Source organism: Canis lupus, chromosome 2 (genome assembly GCF_011100685.1).
Source record: "Canis lupus familiaris isolate Mischka breed German Shepherd chromosome 2, alternate assembly UU_Cfam_GSD_1.0, whole genome shotgun sequence".
Taxonomy (NCBI): domain Eukaryota; kingdom Metazoa; phylum Chordata; class Mammalia; order Carnivora; family Canidae; genus Canis; species Canis lupus.
The window spans coordinates 84,834,558-84,860,252 of NC_049223.1; the positions used below are offsets into that span (position 1 = coordinate 84,834,558).

The 25,695-nt window shown below is 46.2% G+C and overlaps 1 protein-coding gene across 1 annotated transcript in view; it reads right to left on the reverse strand.

The window, feature by feature from the left end:
* PEX14 (peroxisomal biogenesis factor 14) overlaps positions 1 to 25,695 on the reverse strand; it is a 138,261-nt gene that overhangs the window by 62,494 nt on the left and 50,072 nt on the right. The window contains exon 3 of the mRNA XM_038532042.1: positions 21,263 to 21,347. Coding sequence (XP_038387970.1) covers positions 21,263 to 21,347 — 85 coding nt within the window. The remainder of the gene's footprint in view (positions 1 to 21,262; positions 21,348 to 25,695) is intronic.

The window sequence follows — 25,695 nt, forward strand, 5'->3', positions numbered from 1 at the left end:
AGTGTTAATTTCTTAGGTGTGACAATGTGGTGTACTTATGTGAGAGAACGCCCTATTTTAGGTGACATGCTGATGTAACTGGGGTTGAAGTATCATGATATCTGCAGCTTACTTTTAAAACAGAAAGAAAAATGTGTGTAGGAAGAGAGTGAGAGAGAGGGAGAAAGCAAATGTGGTAAAATGTTAACTGAGAGACTGGATAAAAGGTATCTATATGTTCAGTGCACCATTCAATTCTTCTATAGTTCTGAAATTGTTCAAAATTTAAAAACGGCAAAAAAATAAATAAATAAAACCAGGTTGGAAAGAGTATACACAGGCAGGATTTGATCCTACAAGAAATGAAGAACTAAAGGTGCACATGGGTGGCAAAGTCAGTTGAGCTGTTGGTTTTGGCTCAGGTCATGATCTTGGGGTCGTGAGATCGCACCCTGCATTGGGCCCAGCGCTCAGCATGGAGACTGCTTGGGATTCTCTCTCTCCCTCCGCTCTTCCCACTCATGCTATCTCTCTCAATGAATGAATGAAAGAAAGAAAGAAAGAAAGAAAGAAAGAAAGAAAGAAAGAAAGAAAGAAAGAACGAACTACCCAAAGTTTCCGTGCAGGAAAGAGCTAAAAGCAGAGTTCGGATCTTACCATCTGATGACAATGGAAGCCCAAGTGCCCCTTACCTGCGCTGCACAATTAATAAAAACACATTAATAAAATGACTCCATGTCCCATCCATTGCCATAATGTGTCTCGGGGTGAGGGTAGCAGCAGCCTGATGACACAGAAGCTGCCTTTAGTGCACACATCCCTGAGAATGGAGAGGTCTCTACTTCTGTAGAGATGTCCTACAGTATTCACATTCTCTTTAAGTCAAAAACTTGCCCTTTTCTCCCCAGACTTTACACTGCAGGGAGGGCCGTGGCAGTGCTGGTGAGTGGCAGCAGCTCTATTTAACCACCAGCCCCTCCTTCTCCCTCTCCAAGGCAGTGGCTCTGCTTCACGCAAGGAGCAACAATCTGGAGTCTAGTCATTGATCTATTGGCCAAATGACTTTGGAAATCATGTCCACTGTCTTTCAGCTTTCCCACCTGAAAAAAACTGAAATAATGTTGACTTTCTAGTCTAATACAAAGTTGTTATGAGTATGTCAAACAATTTTGGCCAAAGAATACATAATGGCCAACACAGGTGAAAAGTCTAGGGATCATTATTATTTCTTTCATATTCCTCTGCCCTTCATTTCTAAACTGATGCTTTGAAGAAAAGCATTTTACCTCCTTAAGCACATGTACTTACTTAATCCTCTTCTGGAAGGCACAGCCAAAATAATAACAAAGTCATAGAACACTGGAAAGTGAAAATGTTATTTTCACATAATGTGTTACTGAGAAAACCTAAGAAAAGTACCTAAGATAAGAACAACTGGGACTATTAGAAAGAACACAGTAAGATAATTTTTAAAACATAAAAATCCATAGCTTTTCTAAATATCAGCAAAGATCAATTTAAAAATATAATGAAAACAAAGGCCCAAAAGTGTAAATACAAGAACTGTCAAACTTTATTAGTGAGGAATATATTTTACTTGAAAGATACACCACATCCACGAGTGGAAAATGCACACCACAAAGATGCTGATTCTCTTCAAAGCCATTTCTAAACTGGATATTATAATATAAATCCCAAAAGGATTTTATTTTTGATTGCCGTGGGAAGGGGAGGGGTGGGATCAAGAAGAAGAGGAGGAAATGTGATACGATGATTCTGACAGGAGCTGAGAAGGACACAAGGGCCAGAAGACCCAGGAATATTCTTCAAAAGAACAAAGGAAGAATACAATTTAGGCTACACCGATAAAAAAAAAAAAAGTAACAAATCTACAACAATCAAGATAACAACAAGCAATATATACATCTGAGAACAAGAACAGAACATCCTTGATCACACATCAGCATCTTTAAGAGTTTCATATATGATAACGGTGATATGCGACATGAGTGGGAACTGTCCAAAAAATGGTGCTGGAACAATTGAGTTGGTCACTAGGAAAAAACAAAATTATACTCCCTGTTGCTCTACTAACAACAAAGCAAATTCCATAAAAGAAAACTAAATCCATAGAAGAAAAGAAGCAGGTGAATATTTCTATGCTTTTGAGGTGTGTGTGTGTGTGTGTCTGAATAGCGGGTTCTACGCTTGATCAAAAGACGACGCAGTGAAGACGACGTGCCTGACGACATGGAGCCCGCGCTCGGGCTCAAGGGCACCACCAATGGCAGCTGCTGACGTGGGAACCGGCACAGACTGCCAGAGTGCAGGTCAGCACTGCACAATAAGGCGAAGACAAGCCCATTTCCCTAACCCAGAGATCCACTCTAAGGTTTTTACCCTAAAAAAGGTAATCACAAAAGTAAGAAAATGCCTATTTCTCAAGGACATTAAAGAAGAGTTGCTATATTGGTAAGAAACATAAATAATCTAGATGCCCATCAAGGGGACTGGCTAAAATGAACAAGGGCAGAGACTCCAGCAGCAATTACGACTGATCACAGGGATCTGTATTTATGAACATGAACTTAGGTCCCAGATGTAGTGTCAAGTGGGGATCAGGGGGAAGGATGGGAGGGGAAGCAAAACCCAGGTGATTGTGTGGCCCCCATCCGGCCCGAGTCACAGATTCTTCCAGGTGCCTCAGTTTCTCAGTCTATAAAACGGAAGGTAAAAGACACCACTGCCCTTCTGATCCTCTCCACTGTCCCCAGGGTGCTCTGAGGATTAATTAGCTGGTATCTGTAAAGTGAGGTGCTGTACTGAGTTATTACAGAAAATTTTCCATTAGGTTCATCAGCTCTTTAAAGTTCTTAAGCAAAACCGAACAAGTTTTGATGAAATGCCCCAAAGACAAGCAAGACTGATAATAATGAAGCAGAAGAAGAAACACCCAGCAACCCTGCCCCCCCCCCCCCCCCCCCCCCCGCAGCAGGCAGCACGGGAGCCTGCGTTTCATCAGCTCTCCCTCAGGATGAGGTCAGCGCACAGACTGCCTCGGGCCCTCCGAGGCGACGATCGTCACACGGTAACCAGCGTCCCCAGGGCTCCTTATTAGTATAATAGAAACCCTTCGTGCTCGCATACCGACCAGTGGGACTGTGAGCCTGGAAGGGACACGTGTGTCAGCACCCCCGCCCCAAGTCACCGAAGAGCTCATCCTTAATGAGGGGCACGGGGACAGATGTGCACGGCGGCCCTATGCCGTGTGTCAGCCTATCCTGTGGAATTCTGATCGCAGCTGCCGAGCTGTGGGATTTCTAGAGAAACAGAGCAGGGGCCAGAGGGCCAGAGCGTTAGCAACACCAGCCTCCAGCCAGGGCTGCGGAGAGACAAGGTCACGGCACCGATGGGGCAGACGGGACACACGGCTAATCCCTGTCACTCACGCAGGCCCCAATGCTGCTTCACGGCAGGGCCAACCCTGCCCACGGCCCTGAGGGCTGGCAGAGGACGAGGAGGCCCCTGCCCTTGGCCCAGGGCTCGGGGACCGTCCGCCTGGCCCCGCAGGTCGGAGCGCGTCGTCCTGACAGCCTGGGCCGCACACAGTCTTTCGAATGATCCCGCTTGGTCCCTTCCCGCGGCCCGCGGCCCTCGGCCAGGCTGTCCCGAGCGTCCCAGGGGCCAGGGTGAAGCAAGTCCCACGGCTATGATGCAACGCCGGCCAAGGGAGACCCGGACTCTTCTGGAAGCCTAATGAACGGGCAACAGCAGCTTGTGTTCTTCTTGACAGCACACAGGTGCTGATAAATGCCGACCTCCGGGGGATTCTTGGTAAACACGGGCACCCGGCCCCTCACCCTCACGGGGCACACACATGCGCGCACGCGCACATGCCAGGCACACGCACAGCCTCCCCGGCTCTGCTCTCACACCTCGAAAACAAATTATTTAACTATTCTCTTCCCTGAGGATTAGAGCTGTAATTTCAAACCCACAGCTCCTCGGCTTGTCTCTCACATGCAGAACATTCTGATAGGTTAAATGCTGCCATTTAATTACTATAATGAGAGGTGCTTTTTTTGGGTTTCCTTAAACATTGATTTTTCCCTCTCGTTTTACACTGGAAGTCATCTCTAACATGTTTTTCTCCATAATTTCCCCATCCCCCCCCCGCCCCCACCACGTGCAAAGCGAGGGAGGAAGGAGAGAGGCTCTTCAGGTCAATGCCTTGAAAAGTTACCAGACGCGAATGGACGGGAATACAACACCCAAACCACTCGTTGACCATTTCTTGTTAATAAAATGTTTAAAAATCTTAATTTAAAGAAGGTGGAAGGAAGAGGCAAAAGCCCCCACAGCGGACTACAACAGTGACCATCCCAGACAGACACGGTCAGCGGGAGACCCGACAGGGCAGGGCGGAGGAACCGTCCTGCAGGGGACTAATGAGGGGACTGGAGGGGCAGATCCTGGAGACGTCCAGCTTTAAAGCAGCCCCAAATCAAACAAGGAGGCTGTTTTCTCTGAAAAGGCTGGACAAAAGCCAACTGAGCCAGACACCTACAGGAAAGAAACTTGCTTTCACATATACTTTTTTCTTTCTTAAGGTGTCTAACATATATGCTTTTTAAAACTGCAGATCATAATCTCCCCCCAGAACAAGTGCACTCTGCCCCAGGCACAGGCACGGCCCAGGGGGAGCTGCAGGGCAGGCGGAGGCTGAGTGCCTAGGCCTGGGGGGGGGGCGTCGGACCAGCAGCAGAGGAGGAGCCCGAGGAAGTGAAACGCTCTTCCCAGCCCTCCTCCAGGGGACCTGCACTGAGCTCCGGGACCTCCCACGGAGTCTTCGAGCACTAACAGCACCAACTGGGGCTCTTTCACCTTCATTCCTGCCTTAGGCTTCCTGCCCTAGCTCCACAACCGTTTTACCCTCTGACTCATCAATCCCTAAGAGTTAAGGTATGGAGAAGGCCATCTGCTACCAGAAAACCAAAGCATATGCAGGGTCAGGTTGCTGTAAGCATCAGGTTGTACGCTGTGCAGGGACGCCCTGACACCCATGGAGACCACATCAGCAGAGCCTACTGGCCATCATGAGTAGATCACTGGAAATACATACAGACATAAATGGACCAAATAAAAAAGTAAAATAAATGGCCAAACTCAGGGAAGAATAAGGAACAGAGAGATGGCAGGGAGAGAGAGGAACTTTCTGGAAGAAGCATTTTCAGTGGCAGCCCACAATGATCATGGTCTGATTTGGTGGGACCCTCTTCTTGGAAAGGAGAGGCCGGCTTCACCACAAAGCAGTGATAGCCTTCTCACGGAGAAGCCATTTCCAGACTAAAGACCACTTGCTTCACAAATACCATCTTCTCTTTCTTCAGAGAGCTTAAAATGTCAGTGAAACCATTTACCAAGGTCTCTCCGCACAGAGAGCAAGCCTGACAGTCACCTGTGGAAGCGGCACGAGAGCCAGGAGACCCACACCACACAACTGGTGTCTGGTGTTTACATACCATGGCGCAGCCAACAGCGTAAGCGCCGAGCACACCACAGGGGGCTCCAGGGCTTCCTCAGGGCCCGCCTCTGGACACCACATCGTCGTCGTCTGACTCCCCACCCGGCACTCTCTCCACTCTCTTCTCTATCCAGGTCCACAGGCCAAAAACCTTGGCAGTGAGTGCAGACACCTACCTCGCCTTCACTCCTTGCATCATTTCATTCAGCCACCAACTCCCGCAGACTCTACTTCACACCCTCGCTAATCCACCCTCTCCAACCCCATACCACCTGCCCTTGTCCATCCATCACTTCTCACCTGAATTACTGCCGTGAACTCCCCACTGCCCACCCTGCCTTCAGAGAGAGCTTTCCAAAACGCAAACAGGATATATTATTCTACATAAAACTCTTCATAGCTTCACCACTGAGCACGTAATAAAACCCAAACACATAAGGTCTGACCCCTGCCTACCTCTCCAACTTCCCAGTCTGTTTCCTAAATATCCAGGCCATTCCTGGTCTCAGAGACAATGTTCCCATCCCATCCCTGCAGAGATTAAAGTCAGCATGCTCGCCAAAGCCTAGAGACAACTAATCCTCTCAGGGACTCCTATGAGGGTAACCTCCTCTATAATGACACCTTTTCTAACCCCTCCACTCCGATCCTCCTCCACCAGCACAAGACTGATCACCTCCTCCTCTGGGCCCCTATAAGTACACCTACTATAGCCCCCTATATATAGTACCCCTACTATAAGTACACCCGTGTGACACCTGTTTGTATATCACAGAACCTCGCTAGACCACTAATATTAAATCCTCCATTTTCAGTGCTTGGCACAGATGTTGCCACGGAGGAAATGGACATTCAGTAAATTAGAGAGTGGATGGACAGATTTTCCCACTCTATCGTACTGTCTCTGTGTATGAAACTCGGAACTAGTGATTCAGACAAACACATGGATAGACATATATAACAATCCATATAAAAAAGAAACAAACTCAGAGCAATGATTCTAAGAAACAGATAATTTAAAAATGTTTTCTTTACTTAAACATGCACTATAACTTCCTGATTGAGTTTGTTGTGAGACTGACATGAAAACTAGTTAGCATCCCACATCCATCACTGGTTGGAAAGGGGACAGAGCTACTGAGAATTAAAGACCTGATTTAAGATTAAACTTCTGTGATGAATACTCGCCAGCAAATAGCTGAGAACTAACCATACGTGTGTACTACTCTTGATTCATCACGAACTGCTTTTAAACAAACACCTACCATTTCCTCAAAACAAACAGAGTGATTATGGTAAGGCCTTGTTAGTGTTCAGCTGTATACACGGTATACATTAACAACCCTGGAACCACCTTGAAACAGTCTCGAAGCCAGATCTGTGTCAGTGGGGCAAGGCTTCCTAGGTCCTGCGCAATGTAATGACATCCGAGCCGAGGCGGGCGAGCTCTGCTCCACTGAGGTTCAACTCCTGAGAGTGGATCTTAAAGGTGAGGCATGGCGGCTCAGGAGAAAGTCGATTTAATTTGTTTAACATCATAAAAAGGGACATTTCCACATGGACAGCAAGGACATGAATATCATGTGTGTACGGCAGAATTATAAACGCATTTTTGGCGAAATTCAATAAAGCTGATTCTACTGCATAAGGTCAGCAATTTACTATAAAAAATGATATGATTGCAATTTTTAATATAACCCATGTATTTGCTGCAAGATGCTCTAGAAGATTGTGTAACGTAGCCGTTCGACCTCTCCACTGGAGCAGAGATCACCCTATTTACCCTTTATTGTCCTGATGGAAGCCTCCACACAGAACAACAGTCACTGGCACTTAGGAACGCAGCCACCCCCTCAACCCCGACCCTTCCTCTCCTCAAGCGCAAGAACGAGCTCTCTGGGCGAAAGCCCTCCCAGAGGCAGCCAGAAAGCCTCCCCGACTAAATAAAACTAGAATTACGTTCACCTTCTATTCCTGATAACAGAAATGAAAGGGGTGCATGAAATAAATGACCTACATGGGTCACTCCGGATTTCATTGCTAATACCGGGACCCTTCCCGGAGGGCGTCCCAGCAGGCGGTGCGCAGCACGTCGATGGCTCAGGGTGACAGACGCCCGTGCCTCAGATTCTGTGGGTGGCCCGAAGCCTCCGTGCTCATGGGCACTATTTTTGAGAACTAATTTGGGTCACAATGAAGAGTAAATGAGTCAGGATATGTGAGAATGCGTTTTTACCTGTAGTGCAAACTGCCTAGGCCAGAGGCGATCCTACAGGCTCGACATCGAGCCACCCTGAGCTTGCTAACTAATTGCAGGAACCGTATCCCTGGTCGTTTCTACGGTCTCACCACCAGGTACTCCACTGGCCTGGGCCCTTTGTGTCCTCACTGCGGGCACCTAGCATAGCGTCCAGCACACTGCACACTAGGAATGCCTGGTGAGCGGGGATGAACTTGCTCACTGATGGTACAAAAAAATTACAGACTGAGGGATATGAAACTCCAACAGAACTTTTCTTTTCAATGGCATCTCTAAGATGGAAGCTGGGTAAGATGTCACTCTTCCTTTTCCCTCATGCTTACTATGAGTTCTTGGATCAAATCAGGCTCCTCTCCTGCCCTGCAGTCTTTGAGCTGGCTGTCACTCGGCCAGCACGGAGTACTCTGGTTTCTTTGTACTCTGGTTTCCGCAACCCTCCCGATGCAAACCTCCCCACCCACCTACCCGCTCTGGAAGCACCTTGCTTAACTGCAACAATTCTGCACATTTCACCTTTCTGTCTCCACCCCCACAACACTGTGTCTTATTAACCCTGAGATTCTTGGTCCTAGGGCCGGCACAATGCCTTGTAAAAAATATGCTCAATAAATATTTGCTGGGATGAATGCATGAATGAATGGTAAAAATCTTCCAAAATCAGGTATTCAGGTCTTGCACACAACTGCACTATTTTCTGTTCTATTTTAATACTTAGTCTGCTCTTTTCAGGACTGCTTCACGGAGAGGCTCTGACTGAAAAAAAATTTAAGTAAATATCAGAAATGGACTCAAAAGAGGTCATCATGAATCTCCATATTTATTCTCTTTCAATTACATTCTGTACAAATTAGCTCCATTTGTAAGTTAAACCGATTTTTCTAACAGCCTCTTCTTCAAACTCAACCTGTGTTCTTTCGGCCAAGACCCCAAATTTTGCAATTAGAATAATTTAATTGACAATTCTGTTTGTGACTCACAAAGCAGGAGAGGGTATGGCTTTGTTCTTTAGCTTCATAGGTTTATTCCTGTCAGTAGTAAAATATTTTTCTTGTTGGCTGAGAGTACAGATCCAGCTTGAAGCCAAAAACAGAGTGGACGAGAGTCCCGTTCCTCTGCACTTTTAGGTTTCATTGAAAAGATGACATTTGTGTGGTTGTGATATTTAATTTATCACAGAGGGTCATGATTTTTTCCCCTGAAATGCCATGATAAGGTAAACTTCAACTTTATGAATGAAAGCCTCTGCAATCACTTAAACTAAAAATCTACACAAAATTTAAGGACCACCGTCTTAGTAGACAATCTCCTCAACAATCTAATTACAGAAAGATGGCTCGAAAGGGTTTTAAAACTAAACAGAATAATTAACAGTAAGAGACCAGAGCATTCGCAAGTCTTCTGTCTGAAGAAAGGGGCATCATCTGAGAAGACTAGTTTCTACTAGAAAGGTTTAGAAACCAGACACATGCCTGTGGAAAGTTGGAAGGGAAAAAGTAGTCAAGTTGTTTATTTTATTTTATTTTATTTTATTTTATTTTATTTTATTTTATTTTATTTTATTATTTTTTAAAAAGATTTTTATCTATCCATTCATGAGAGACACAGACAGAGGCAGAGACACAGGCAGAGGGAGAAGTAGGCTCCACGTAGGAGCCCGACGTGGGACTTGATCCCAGGACTCCAGGATCATGCCCCTGAGCCAAAGGCCGGCACCTAACTGCTGGGCCACCAGGTGTCCTAAGTTGTTCATTTTAAGTAGGAGCCTAGGTGCCCCAGCATGCCACTGCCGTTAGGAGCGACATCTACTTAACTATCACTAATGGGAAGAAGATAAAGCTGTCGACTGACCAATCTAGCAAGCCTACAATGAAAAGTAAATTTAAAATAAAAGCACACTAACTCATGCTTCACAAATACAGATCCTCTTAACACACACACACACACACACACACACAAAGCAGGAGAGGCTCAAAAATGTTACTATAACAATGGATTGGTACATTAATGAATGCCAGTCCAAGTTACTTTCTAACCAGAGTCCCATCAACATAAAATATCATAGCGATTGCCTAATGTCGGACGGACCGTAGCTTAAGTTTCTGAAGTCTCTGCGTCCGACTTTTCCAGACAAACCCACATATCATGCAGTCCCTTTGCTGAAAACCCGCTTGCCCGCCCTCAGCCGCTAAATCTCATTACAACTCCCATCCCTAAGTGAGCCAGAGAGGAGTGACAAGTGTTCTTACAACCATCTCACGAAGTCAGCGGCGATAAGGACCACGTCAATATTTATCTCCTGGACAAACTAGAAAATACATCACCACAGCTTTTGTTAAAAATTAAAGGCACAGCTTTTAGTTGACTAAAAAAAAAAAAAAAAATCCTTCTTTCACATATACATACAATTTGCTCTTTGTTGAATGAAATAACTTTAGATTTACAACTAAACCGCTGCCACCTGCTTAAACACTGAAACCATGAACTCTCTTTCGGATGACTTTTTTTATTAGCCAGCTTTGGAGCTAAATGAATGCTTCCCTCATTTTGTGGGCCGTTTACCTAAATGGCCTGAAAAATTCCAAGTTAAGCCTTCAGTAAGAAAGAGGCTTGTGACCAATAGATGCTTAGACGCTGTTTGGGGGCAAATACGTGTGTGTGAGTCTTTCTCTTCCACGGGCTCCTCCGACAGCACTCCTCTTCCTGGAGCGCCTTCCTCCGTAAGAGAAGCCGGCTACTAAAGCTGCCCTTCCCAGATTCCTTGGCAGAGAGAGTTCTGGATGGGACTTAGGTACACTCACCGGTGATATGAAAAGTGGAAATGAGGTGACAGACCTGTACCTGTTGCTTTAGACCGTGGCAACATGGGCCAATCGGCAGGCAGGACACCGGAAATACCTAGGTTCCCTATGGCAGGGCCCGACCTCAGGCCTCCTTCACGGGCGTCAAGGGGCACTTTTATAGATGCAGAAGCCAAGCTCACACTCCAATGTCCTGTCACTGTTTGTATGAATGTCGGACGCGCTGCAGTGGGGGCAGCGGCAACTTCCTGACCCCTGAGTCACAGCTACGAGGGCGTGCTCTTCAACTGGAACGTGCCGGTGGCAGCCTCCCGATTCCCCACTTTCCTGACGGAAACAGGAGGGCGGAGCGGCTCCCCTGGCCAGTCAGTCCTTCCATGTTCTGAAAGTCATTCCTGGAGACCAGGCCTTGGTTCCACTCCTCTGGCCCTTTCTAGAGTGAGCAAGCTCCTAACTGCCTATATTAAATCCCTCTCTGCTCAAAATTCCTAGACGTTCCTGTGACATGAATCTTTATGATACCAACACCTTTGTCTTTTTAACATGACATCACAGCAAACTCTCTACAGCCCATTAAGAGTAGGCCTTCCAAGAAGATACACTCTGTCATACTGTGGTCATTGTCAACCAAGCCCTTATTTTCAGCGCCAGGCAGTCTGCTAAGTGCTTTTCACCTTATTTTCATTTAACTCTTACAAGAACCTTTTGTAGTAAATGCTACCTCGAATTCCATTTTACAAATAAAGAAATCACAGCACAGTGAGGTTCAGTATTTTATCCAGAGTCACATAGCTAGAAAGTGGTGACGCTAGCATTTCAAACCAGGCAGTTTGCACTATTACCTCCCATGCTAGAGTACTCCACACATGACCTATTATTTAGTCTCTCTCTCTCTCTTTCTTTTTAAAGATTTTATTTATTTATTCATGAGAGACACACAGAGAGGCAGAGACGCAGGCAGAGGGAGAAACAGCCTCCCTGCGGGGAGCCCGATGCAAGACTCAATCCCAGGACCCTGGAGTCACACCCTGAGCCAAAGGTAGACACTCAACCACTGAGCCCCGCAGGCGTCCTATTTAGTCTCTCCTAACACTGCTTCCGAAGCCATGTGGCTTTACCACTGGACAAACATTACAAATATGATACCTACACCTTCCTCTTTTCCAGGCTCCAAACCCTGCACACTCATACACGACTGTGGAGAACATACAATGACACAAGCATTTTGAAAAACAGTCTGGAAATCTGTTCAGGAGTTAGACATAAATGATCCACCACATGATCCAGACATTCCATCCCTCAGTACCTGCTCAAGAGAGAAAGATTCATATGTCCCTGCAAGATTTATACACAAATATTCAGAGAAGCTTTATTTTTAATAGCTAAAAAGCAGAAACTCAAGTATTCAACAACAGGTGAATGGATAAACAAGCTGTACTATATCTAAACAATGGAATGCTATTCAGCAATAAAAAGGAATGAAGCTCTAATGCATGTAATGATGTAGATGATGCTCAAAATAATTATGCTATATGAAAAAAGCCAGATAAAGTACAGATACCATACAGTCCCATTTATATAAAATTCTGGAAAATGCAGAGTAATCCATATGAAAGAAAGCAAATTGGTGCTTGTGTGGGAACCAGAGTGGCAGTGTGGGCGTGTGGCAGGAGGAAGGCAAGAGGAAACGTTTCGGGCTGATTAGGGTGCTCACTATCGTGACTGCAATGATGGTTTCCCAGCTACATATGTGTCAAAGTCGTAAATCTTGCACAATTTAAATACGTATAGTTTATTATATGTCAGTTATCCCTCTATACAGCTATACACACCAAAACCACCCTAAGAGTCACCTTTCGTCCTATCTCCTCCACCTCACACCCCCAATCTACTACTGAGAACGGCTTATTCTTTTTCCTACAAAGTCTGTGGCTCTGTCCTTCCTTCCCAGAAAGTACATGGTAGAGTTCAAGGCATTCTAGTCGGAAGACTTGGTCCTACTTCTACTTCTGCCACATATTTGCACTACTTAATCTTTCTGAGCCTCTGTGTCCTCATCTGTAAAATGGAGATTTGTTAAATCATGTATTCATTCATTCAACAAATATTTATTAACTTGGGATCCCTGGGTGGCTCAGCGGTTTACCACTGCCTTCGGCCCGGGATGTAATTCTGGGGTCCTGGGATCGAGTCCCACGTCGGGCTCCCTGCATGGAGCCTGCTTCTCCCTCTGCTTGTGTCTCTGCCTCTCTCTCTCTCTCTCTCTGTCTCTCATGAATAAATAAAATCTTTAAAAATATATATTTATTAACTTGCCTACTAAAAGACCATGGTGAAGAAGAAATTAATCTGTCTTTTGTAAATCACAAAGTTTTGTTTTGTTTTTAAGATTTTTATCTATTTGAGAAAGAGGTAAGAGATGGCAACAGCACACGAGCTAGGAGGAGGAGAAGCAGGCTCCCCGCTGAGCAGGGGGCCCACTGTGGCGCTTGATCCCAGGACCCTGAGAGCATGACCTGAGCTGAAGGCAGACACCCAGGCGCCCCTAAGCTGGCATTTTTATTTCCATCTTTGCTGCCACCTCCCCAGTCCAGATCCTCCACACTTGACAACGGACTTGGCAGTGCCTTCTTTGTGGCTGGTTCTACCACTGCCAGGCCTATTCGGTTTAAATATAGAGCCCAGAGTTAACTTCCTCGATAGCACTGTCACAGTTTCAACTGGTTCAAGTAATGTTGTCAAGCGTGATTTGTAATACAGAGTCCGAAGGCTGCCTCCTCCCTCGCTGCCCATCTCACCAACCTTAATTCTTTCTCCTACGGAGCCCACAGGCCAATCCAGCTAACAGCACCTTGAGCCTCCACATGAGCCTCTCTCACCAACGCTTTCTTCCCCACTCTCCTCTGACCATTTACACCCCCTGCCGCTCACTCCATGTCTGCGTTAGGGCGGTTAAGAAAGCTCTGTCAACCTAAGTCGCTGGAAAAGCGCATTTTCACTAGATACTGTAAAGCTAAAGACAGAAAGGACTGCATGCAAACACTGTACTCTAGTTTGGCAACGGCGTTCAGGCCAGCAGCCCTGAAACCACCTTACAGGTGCACCAGAGATGAACAGGTATGTGCAGTGTAGACTTAAGAAAAGCTGAGCTCCTCCTGCAACTTGTACTGGTAAAGTGCCTTCTAGTTCTGTTTTGCTCAGCCCCTCCCATTAGCCTCTCACCCGGGCTGGGGGCTGGCTCTGCTGGGCGTGGAGGAAGCTGGGAAGAACGAGACCCAGTCTCTGCCCTCGAGGGACTCACAGCCCAGTGAGCTTGATACTCCAGTCTCTGCTGGTCGGACAGGACCAACTTCTAACTGCCACCCTGCCACCCTTCAGTGTAGACACAGTTCCGGAGCACTCCGCCCCCATCCCTGCCCCCTTTTAATGAGCCTTTTGCGCCGTGGAAGACAGGTGCTTCATTTTTCTCTCAGCAACGGCCTAATGTGATAATATTCCACAAACAGCAGGTACTGAATAAAGGCCGACCACCTGACCGATGGCCAAGGACCCATGAAACGTCCAATAATGACAATAGAAAATGAAACCATTTCTTTGTTTCATTTGGAACGAATTGTAACTAAGTTTCTGAAGCTTTCCGTTTATTTGAATTTTCAAAAATTAAACTTAATGAGCCTATATCCCTTCAAAAACGGGCTAAAAAAGGATTCTTTTAGAAAGAAAGCATTTTTCTTGTAACCAGTGACCCGAAAGTCCCCTCAGAATCCAAATCTGTGCTAAGCATTAACAATTTGTTACGCAGCCTTTTTTCTCTAATTTCTTTCTACCTATAGTCATGTTTATAAAAGAAAACAGTTTTATGTTCTTTATATTCATAGTCTCACAAAATTTTAAGCAAGAAAAATATACCCTTGCCTACTCACATATGCAAAACACTTTTTAAATTTTTTTTTTTTTTTAATTTATGATAGTCACACACAGAGAGAGAGGCAGAGACATAGGCAGAGGGAGAAGCAGGCTCCATGTACCAGGAGCCCGACGTGGGATTCGATCCTGGGTCTCCAGGATTGCGCCCTGGGCCAAAGGCAAGCGCCAAACCACTGCGCCACCCAGGGATCCCAAAACACTTTTACATTAACCTAGTGCCAGACCCAGGGCCAACGATATCTATAGAAGACTATTTACCGGGTCATCATCGGAAATGGCAGAAGGTAGGAACCAGTCTAAATGTCCACTAATTTGGAACTGGTTTAAAAAAAATTCTGATACATGCTCATCCTGGAGTACTACGCAGCCACTGAGAAGAATGAATCCAATCTGTAGGTGCTGATGTGGAATGAATGCCCAAATGTAATGTCAGGTGTAAAGGTGAAGTGTAAAATATGCTACTACTGCATTTAAAATTGTTTGTGTTTCTCTGGGAGGACTAATAAATATTAACATTCCTTTATATGGACAGATGATCTTGGGAATGATACATAAACTGAATAAACAAGCATCCTCTGTAAAAGAGAATGAGTGGGGGGACGGGAACAAGAGACAGAAGGAAGACTAGTTTTCACTGTATATGCTTCTTTACAGTTTGAATTTTTGAAGCCACATACATAGCTTACCTTTCCAAAAAATGGAAGGAAGGAAGGAAGGAAGGAAGGAAGGAAGGAAGGAAGGAAGGAAGGCAGGCTTCAAAAATACTACTACCATACATGACAATGTCACTTTGGGTTTCTTTGCAGCACTGTCGCAGACACACAAGGCTAAGAAAAATCATTCTTCATTTTTAGGGAAAACCTGAAAGCAACTGGGTAAATCCAAAAGAGCTTTGTTTTCTTCCCCCCAAGCTCCTCTGGGCCACGGTCCCCCCAGGGCAGGGTGAAGTGTAGGCACCTAATGACCCAGTCTTTTGGGGGTAGCAAGTGTACCAGCTCCCCCTCTGGACAGGGAAGCCATGGTGCCCCCATTTCCATGGCCTTCAGTCGGTCTAGCGGCTGCAGCTCTCATCCTGGATGCTGAAAAAAAATCTCTGGAGTTCAAAACAAGTTTGGATAACAAGGGGAGCAGGAAAATTGATGGGGGGAACACCAGTCAGTGTGATGAATAGGCTGGTCCAGAACAGCAGGTGACGGATATGCAGATGCAAGACTGGCGGGGAAGGAAGATGGTCCGTTCACAACAGATGGATGGAGGTGCTCAATCATCCTCAGGAACAAGCCCGAGGCTGCCATACACAGCCCTGCCTGCTCCTTACTCACCTGCAGGGCATGGCCCCAGCCCCAGAGACTCTCTGTACCTGGGGCCCCAGAGGCTCCCTGTGCGGGATCACACCACACCAGGGCAGGGCCTACGGGAGTGACAGCAGGCAGTGTTTGAGGAAATGCCACTTGGCTGCAGGCGGGATTTGACCTGGGGACCGATTACCGGTGAACTTCTTCCTCCAGCTTCCAAAAAAACCCACACTTGTCTGTCTCGATAGTTCGCACTCAGGGGTAAGGCTTGCCCTGCCAGGGTGTGACCTGTTTGTGCAGGCCTAAGGGGTACAGGAATCCCAGGACACAGGAATTCCAGTGTTAAAGCCAGGACAGTGTTGGGCAAACGGGGACCAGTGGACACCCTACTTACCAGCCACCATCCTCTCCTTTTTCTTTCCCTATTCATCATCAGTGAGAAAGAACCTAGATCACCAAATGCAGTTCAAGCTCATGATGAGCACAACTCCTCAGGTAGGGTATTTGGTTTCTCCCAGTCATCTAAGACTGACAGGTAAGACAATAAAAAAAAAAAAAAAAATCATCCAACCCTTATCTTTGCCCAAAAGGGGAGCACCTTTTTAAAACGTCCACCTTTGGGGCTCCTGGCGGGATCAGACTGTGGAGCATGCGACTCTTGACCTGGGGGCTGTGGATTTGAGCCCCACTTTGGGGGTAGAGATGACTTAAAAAAATATAAAGAAATAAAATAAAATATATTTTTTTAAAAGAAATAAAACATCCATGTCAGAGAAGGCACAATTACTCCAGCAAATGCAGGAATGAATCTAAAACTCTGGTGCCACAATCCACATCTCATTAACAAAGAATCAGAAGGGCCAGACAGCCCCTCACAGAGCCAATACCCTTCCTTCCAGCTCAGCCACAGGAGTTTTTGAGGGTGAGGAAATGGGCCACAGCCAAGCATGGGATCTCCCTTCCCTGCCCCCTCCAAGCTCTCTGCTGGACCCAAGCTCTAGAAAAAAACAGCGTTATAAAGACTTCTGGCTTCACTAAGACACATTAAAGAATTAATTATAAAGTAAAGCTGAAGGAGAAAATTAATTTTAGAAACACATGAGGTTACAATTTTTTTTCCTGGAGATGGGGGAGGAAACACAGTTATTTTCATTCTCATCCTGGGGGCACAAGCTGGGAGCTGTCCAGTCGATAACCTGGCCATCAGAACAAGGTTTGTAATTAAAAGGTCAGTGACCTGGAAAGCCAGGGCCCCACTCCCAGAGCTTCTCAGTAATGACGGAGCTATTAAATTAAGACTGTTATGAAATCAATGCTAAAAAAGCTTTCATGGTAACGAGATTCCATTCAAGGACATGCAAACTACCTCATGAAATGGACGTAAATGATAAAAAAGAAAAGTAATAAAAGAGAGTTAAATTGAAATCTGCGTTAAGAATTTACTCCCCCTTGAAATACTCCAGTGAGAGCAGCCCTTCACCTCTACCCCACTACCAAGGTTGAGACCATCAGGTTTCTTCCTCAAGTTCATTTCCAGCAAGGAGGCAGCTTTGCTACCGGGGATTCCGCTTCCAGGAACAGAAGAAAGATAAGATCTCGTTTCACCTTTTAGAATGAGAAAGGATGGTGATGTGTCCCGTTTGTTTGGTTTTCCTTTTCCCCCTGGACTATGTATTAGATGAGCAAGAACATAGCCCTTAACTTACACACTTGAGAAAGGCACAATAAGCAAAAGTCTCGGCCAACACCACCCAGACCCCATTATGCAGGACTATACAGAGAAGCATATGATGCTCATCGTTTTTCTAGAAACCTGCTTTGCAATAGATACATTAGAGTAAGCTAACAGACAACGCTATCTTCCCCTCCGCCTCACCTACTCCCCTCGCCCCCCCCCCCCCCCCCCCCCCCCCCCCAAACAGGCATCACTTTTACCCACCTTACACTCAGCCTGCCAACATGTTTGGAAGCAGCCTGCCTCCTACATTTTGTGGTTGGATAGGGTGTCAAATCAACATAAGCCTATTGACAACGCTGTCCAAGCCTCTAACTTTCTGGACCGATTCTACTGCTGTTTTTAAGCTACTCTAACATCCTGGACTGCAGCCCACTTAAAGGCCAGACATGATGCCTGCCTGGTGAGAACTGCCTCTGTACGCAGTCCGGTTCCAGGAGGGCTTAAACCCCACGCACAGTCCAGTGATGCTCATGCGCAGCTGACTACACGGTTGATGTGCCATCTGCAGAATCAAGTGGTTGGAAGGAAAACAAAAACATTTATTCTAATACTCCGAAGGTGAACAGCTGGTTTTCTCTTTCATCCAAAAAATTCTCGATAAAACAAAGAAATGTTGTAAATTACACAAAATGGCAGTACAAACTTCAAGGAAAATGATAAATGATTCCAATAACTTCATGTTTCTCATTAATGACTCCATATTCAGACTTTGAAGCATCCAAAAGAGAACTCAAAAAAACAAAAAACAAACAAAAAAGCCCCCACCGACACAGAAGATCTTCACAAACCAATGCTCTTGCCTGTCTCTCCCATTCACTGCCCACTAGCCCGCCCCCAGTCTCCCCAGCCCCCCGAATGAGAGAGCACAACATTTAACCTGTCAGTAACAGAGGCAGGCTGCAGCCCTGCTCCGGGCTGTGGTTTCACATTAAAACAAACTCAGCTGATGTGCCTAAAGTAACCCTCATTTTCCACTGAACTGACATGCACTACAGGGACCTCAATTTCTATATTAAATATTAAATAATATTAAAAGAAAAACAAAATTGGATTTGCCTTTTCAGGAAAGAGATGTTTATTAAAAAAAAGAAAGTCAAGATTATAATTCAAGGCAGTGCTGCACTGCAATTCCCTGAAGTGACATTTGCTAGGAAAAGCCAAGACTACAGTAGCTGCGAGCTCGCCCAAAGCCGGCGCTCCATACCCACCCCTGCAGCCAGTCCTGTGGGGACAGTCCTGCGGGGAGGCGTGGGGAGCATGCCAGAACCTTGGTCCCTCCCCTCAGGACCCTTTCCCTGCCCCCACAGACCAGCCAGCCAACTCTCTTTCCTTCCCAAAAACAGTTAGGAACAGGGGAGAGGCTCATTCCTTTGCAAAAGTCCCTCCTCCCTCACCCCATCAGAGCTGGTGCCAAACTCCGTGGACCATGCACACCTGACCCAAGGAACAGCCGGAAATTCAAAAAGTGAAGTGTAAATTCACGAAGAGGCTCTTCTTGCCCAGATGCCAATCAAACCTTGGAATCCTCTGCCCAGAAAAGGTCCTGCCAGAACTTACCCTACTGGGATTCAACTCGGAAACAGATAATTACTGACTGAAGCAGCATTTCACAGGATAATGGAGATGGGTGATTACGTCCAGAGATTCTGGACTGAGGCTCAGGGTAGACTCCTGTAGCTCTCTTCAGAGGAAGAAGGGTAGGAGGCCCCTCGGGGTTCCTGCTGCCTGAAATTCTAAAGACTCACCCACATTAGGGGTCGAGGAGGAACTGTGCCCACTCCACACGGACAAACTCATCTCCCTCAGGCATGTGCTCGCGCCACCCTCTCAGAGAGGCCTCCTCGAGCGGCCCTGGCTAGGCGTGCAACCCATTCCCACCCCAGCACTGGGGCTCCTCAACCCCGTGCGCCCCGCATTACTTTTCTCCGTGGCACCTGCCACTCGAAATACCATGGCTCTCGTTTTCCTGCTGGTTAACTGTCTAGCTTTCCCCATTAGAATGTAAGCCCGGGGAGGGCAGGGACGCTGTCTGCCCTCTTCTCTGCAGGGTCCCCGGAGCCCAGAACGGGGCATGGCATAGGGCAAGCACTCTTCGCTGGATTAACTCATCGATTGGTTTTGTTTCGCACTGTTTTTAAAGGAACAACAAATAGTAATTGCACAAAACAGTTTCCTCTCCGCAGTAATTATTAGCCAACTAACTCAAAAGAAGTATTATTTGGTCCAGAGTTTCTCTCTCTTTTTTTCTCTCCCTCTCCCAGTCAGGGATTTATTAAAATTAAACAGATTAGATGGAGCTCCTGATACTAAAACTGCTCAGCAAAGCCTGCGGTGGGGAAGTGCCGAGCAAACACCAGAGACATTTGTCTCTAAATTGCTCTAAATACCTTCTGCAAATGAAATTCTAACCCAGCTGCGTTTGAGAGAAAATGAGGAATAACTGGTCATTGTCAGTGGAAGAGAAGATCAGGCAGTTATAATACTGCACAATATACTGGGGCAGAGGATCTCTCGGCAACCATAGATTTTGTCTCAGGTTACCCCGGGTAATCAGCACAGCTTTTAGGCTCAGCTTTCGCCGGCTTCAATGCTTTGATGAGAGAGCTGAAATCCCCAAGCTTTTATGATTAATTACTCCCCATAGGTACACATATTTCAAGGAAAAACTCTTTTATGGCATGATGGTTGCGGAGTGGAGAGGCCAGCCAACGCATTCCAAATTGTAATAACCTCCTACTGATGGGGGGCGAGCACGATGCCGCCAGCAAATGCACAACACCCCTCACAGCTCCGCTGCAGGGGCCGGCCCTGAGGCTGCTTTTGAACAGATGCCTGGGAAGGGAGAGCTTCAGGCTTGTCCTGCCCAAACCCCAGGGGTGTGGGCCTGGGACACGGTCCGGCAAGCATCTCTGTGGTGGGACGCCATGGAGCACACTGAGGAAACACCACCAAACCGCTCGGTCTTCTCTTCCAGCCACAGATGACTTAAAGCTCACAACGTAGAATTCTAAAGCTGACATTCCAGCTCCTGAAGAAAAAGGGTTTTGGGGAGGGAGGGGGGAGAAACTCACTCCCCTACCATGGTGTAGAAGGGCCTCTATACAACTTTCCAGCTTTCAAGAAAATTACATGCTCAAAGAGTGAAAAGTCAGATCCCTTTTTTGTTTGTTTTGGGGTCTGTTTTTGTATTTTACAAAAAAAGAAAAATATCCTAAATTGTAACAGCCAGAAGGGATTCTTTCTGCTTTGGACAATATTGAATTTGTCAAGATCCATTTAATCCTCGCTTACAGAAATACCATAAAACCAGTAATTTACCACTTCGGTCCGTGAACCAGGCTGACCCAAAGCTTGACCTTAACCTGACCTCGTTTAGTCCCCTCATTTCCCCTCCTCCTTCCATTTCTTTCTTCCTGATTCTTTACTGAGGCAGCTGACCTCCTAACCTACAGCCACTGTGAGCCAGGCTCACACTATCAGAAGAATGGACCAGAATCAGGCATCCTCCAATGGGCCTCTTCTCGTTCCCTGTGCCAGGCTGTCCTGGGCTAAGGTGTTGGCCTTAAATCCAGACGGTATCATCTCTCTGCTCCACTGTAAGGAAAGAAGCCCGGGCTCCTCTGAGGGGGTGCCCCTCACCCCCACACTAGTGGGGCAGCTACAGCAACACTGTGGCTTCCATCTGCCCTGTGTCCTGTCCCTTTCTGTAGGCCACAATGCATGGCTGTGAGGAATCTGTACCTTTCTTCTTAAGGAATGCTCTCCTGGTCGCAAGTGGGCTCTGGCGGACACGAGAATTCTGTAGAAACTTCACCGCTGTGGCAATCTGGTCAGGGAGACAAAAGAAGAAAAGTAAATTTCAATAGTCTCAATTTAAAGATTAAAAATCCTACCAGTTTATACCAGGTCCATAAAAATAACCACACCACTGTGGTCGAATTTATAAGCAGTTATTTCTCACATTTAAAAATCTACCTAAATAAAAGGCTATGTCAGTTAACTGGCTTCCTATACCTGTTTCTATCAAATCTAATCCTCTCGGCCTAGCTTTTAAGACCTGCAATAATCTTTTCCTCTTCTCCTTGTTTAAGCTGAATCTTCATACTCCTCGGCAGGTAGCCCTCTCCTGGTGATGCGAACCTATGTCCCTATACTTGTGCTCGAGGTATGCTCTTGTTCTTCAAGGCCTGCCTTTCCCGCCTCTACCTGTCTAAATACCGCGTGCGTACACACACACGCACACACACACACACACGCATAATCGTGTACACACACACACACACGCCAGCACAACCCTTTCATAGCCTGTGCTAACTCCTCGAAGCCTTCCCTAAATAAGCAAGCCATCTCTGATCTCCCTATTCTCTTAAATTCTTTAATGCTCGTAGTGTGTACCATATAATTGAAGACATAATTACACTGTCTTCTAATGTTCAGGCTGCCTCCCCAACTACACTGCAAGCATCTGAGGAGAAGAGACCATGCTGCCTCCACAGAGCCTGGCAAAGTGCTGAGCACAGACCGGCTGGGAAGGATTATATAAGAGACAATGCACACAGCCATTCACACTGGTCCCTCTTATGCAATGGAGCTCAATTCTGAAGAGACTTCAAAGGACAAAGTTTGGGGTTTCATGGTTAAAAGCTGACAGACGGACAGACGATCCCCGTACCTCTGATGATGACATTATTTACTGAAATATTCATATCTACAAATAAGCCAGGGAGGGGGTAGAAGGAAATCAGTTGAAGGTATTAACCTTCGCATCACTCAGCACACGTGAAGCATGTGTTTGCACGTGGCTTGCGTGCTCTCCATCCCTGGCGCTAGCGCAATGGGTGGGACATGCCAACCTGCCCCAGATAGGAAAGGCGGCTGTTCTAAGTGACTGGCATTATTCATCTCACCAAGACCAAAAGAATATTATCATCTCATGTTACAGGTAAAGTCAACAGACCCTGGAGTTCGCTCCTTAGCTGTTGAAAGAAACATTTCTAAGGGACTAAATATAAGGGACTCTTCTAAGATCCTTCAAACTAAGGCGAGCAGCTATCCAGAGACGCAAGCATAAGCTACCGTGACTACCAACGAAATACGACTTACAATATTCTCCTCTTATTTTATATGAAGTTAGTCTTGAGACCGGACAGACTTCTCTGGCAACAAAAGATATGAGGATAAATGGGAAAGAAACACTAAAAGCCAGGTCAATTCCCTTTTGTATCTTCCCCCGTAATCCCTCTATTGGAGGCTAGCCTGAGATGTTGTCCCTAGAGGATGAATTCAGGGGTCCCACACCTTCAGATTCGGACCTGGCAGCGATAAAATGCTAAGATGCACCCGTGTTCCCAGAGACTGGTCGTAATCCGTCCAGCACTGCAAACCCCTTAACCCCCATCAGGAGCTGCAGTGGTAACCAACCAGCTCTGGACTAGAGAGAAGCTGATGCTCCAGATTCTAGACCTGAAAACTCCACACTGTGCCCCCTTGGCAACTCAACCACATCTCCTCAGGTCGCACCAAACTTAAGAAAAATCTGAGAGACATCTACAAAATGGATGCAGATGCATTTTAATGAAAAGATGGGAGAAGGGAGGGAAGGAAGAGGAAAACAGAAGAGCGATTGGGGAGGAGGAGGGAACAGCAAGGGAGAAGGTAGCCATGGGACAAGTGGAGCAGAAGGGGAGGCAGAAGAAGAGGGGAGAGGAGAAGTGGGAGGGGGACATGGGGAAGGAGGGAGGGGAGAGACGTGGGGAAGAGAGGCCCATGTCCAGGAAGGAGTGGACAGGTACACAGCCACAGGCCCCACACAGTCGATGCCCACTGGCCTGGTTCCAACAGCTTGGGGAATGCCTGTTCTTTACCTGGAGAAAAAACTACACCTTCCACGCACAAGACAATTACGGCACCAGTATCACACGGCGATGCCTGTACGCTGTGGTGTGTGCTCCAGGTGTCAGAGGGAATGTGGATGAGCAGGCCGTAAGCAGCAGATATTAACAGCATGGCTCCTCTCATTTACCCATATAAGCATCGACCTTTCCTTCATCCTTCCAAAATTTTCCATGACAGAGAAAGAAAACAGAATCCCACCACTAAAACGCACAGGTTTCACCTTGCTTTTTTAATATAGTCCTTGGTATATGCATTTCTGGTCAGAGAGCAAAGTTCTGATGGGTTTAATGGTGCACTCAATGCAGTGCTTGGCGCATTCCATCAATTTTTTTTTAAAAATTGCATCTCTTATTTCTTTAAATACATTAATCAGCCTACTGTAGGCAAAACGGATCCATCGGACAATGCAATAAACATGAATTATCATCTATCCAACATGCATAATGGCTTAAAAATACATAATAGCAGGTGTAGTTTAAATGATTAGTTATTACACCTGTGGTGGGTCTGATTCAATTGGGAAAAATCATCTTTAATAGGTTAAAAGGTTTAGATCACCATGCTTTCCTTAAAGTGGCTGTAGAGAGGGAATGATGGAGTGCTCTGTCATTAGTAATTCATTTAAGAAAAACGTGGGGGATATAGCAAAGAACAGCATAAACGAGCGAATCCAATTTAAACATCAGGTAAAGTAGAAAACACCTTTTAAAAAAGCAAGATAAATGAATTCGGAAGGGAGATGAAATTGACGTATTTATTTTAACGGGAATTTGACAAAGTCCCGGCACACTTCAAACTTGCAAAAATATGAACAATTTCTTTTAAAGTTTCCATTCACTAATTTCAAGCCATATAAAATCATATTGCCAAACACCTACATAAAGAATATTTGGGGCTTGTTTATGTTCCTCTTGATCTTTGTCTGAAAATGCAGGCGACAGGCAAATCACATATTTAACAGCATCGATATCGCTATACCAGATGCAAAAATATAAAGCATCCAAACTAACAGCCCCAACATAATGTGCTGAACAAGAAAGATACCAAGATAAGCAGCTATGTGTAAGTGTGAACATATGAAAACCTCTCTCCCCCTTTCACTAATTATTTCTTTGGCTACTCTCTACGCCTCCCCACCCCCCTTCCCTCACCCAAGGACCCGGTACTACAATAGGGGGGAAAAGGCCCGTCCAACCTGGAATTTTATATGCCGGGGATTCATCCACAGATGGTAAGAGGTTTCCCCCAAATCTTTCTCCATAATACAAAGATCTTAGTGCACTAACTAACTGCCAGCGCCCTCGGTCGGCATCTTTCATTCGCCCATTGTTGGACACTTTTCATTAACTTCATGAAGCAACTCAACTGACTCTTCCTCTGCAGAGGTCCAACACACACAGCCTGCTTTTGTTGGCCAACATGATGGGGTGCCTGCAGCCTGTCCTGTATTATCGTTTGATTTTCTAATTAGGAAATGAATGTGACTATTCATGGGTTATATTTGTGCCCAACTAAATTACATAAATTCAGGCCAAATCTTCCGCCTCAATGTCAAAGATGTAAAACGGAGACAGGAACTTTATTGCACACGTTGTGGGAGTGCAGCAAGCCCGGGAAAATTCTGGCGCAAAGCACCTGATGCCGTTGTTGGAAGCCACTTGCCATGGAGTCCACGAGAAACGGCAGAATCAGTTTCCCTTTCCCCTCCTCTTGCGCTGAGAGTTCTTACCGAGTGCACCTCTAATTACCAGGAACCGGTGTCATAAAAATATGGACGGCCAACTCGGAAGAAAACTGAAGCAAAGTTTCTCGCCACCCCTATTCCTGTGGACCTGCCTTCTGCCCGCCCCAAAGCCAAATAAAACGACGCTGGCACCATGAACTCCTCAGGCTCAGGAAAATGTGATCATTTTCCCTGTTTATCACTAAAGTGACGGCCCGCCTCTGCAATGGGCGCTCCAGAGGGCCTGCCACAGCCAAGGGGAAGGGGACCCCAGATGATCGGCCAACCGCGAGAGATCCTTGTTTGAGAGCCCAGGATTTGTAACTGTGAAGCAATGGAACGCAGTATCCCCGGGGGCTCTCCACGGTGAGCAGTGCTGTTAAACACACTGTGTAGGGTAAGTAATCCCTGGTGAGGAGAACCGAGGTTCTGACAGCCTTTGCTGAAAAGGTACTTCCTGTGTGTTTCCCACTCGCCCACAAGGACCTACACACTGTCATCTTCAGGATGCGCACTTTATCTCCTGCACGAGGGAGACGGGAGAACAGAGCTTGCC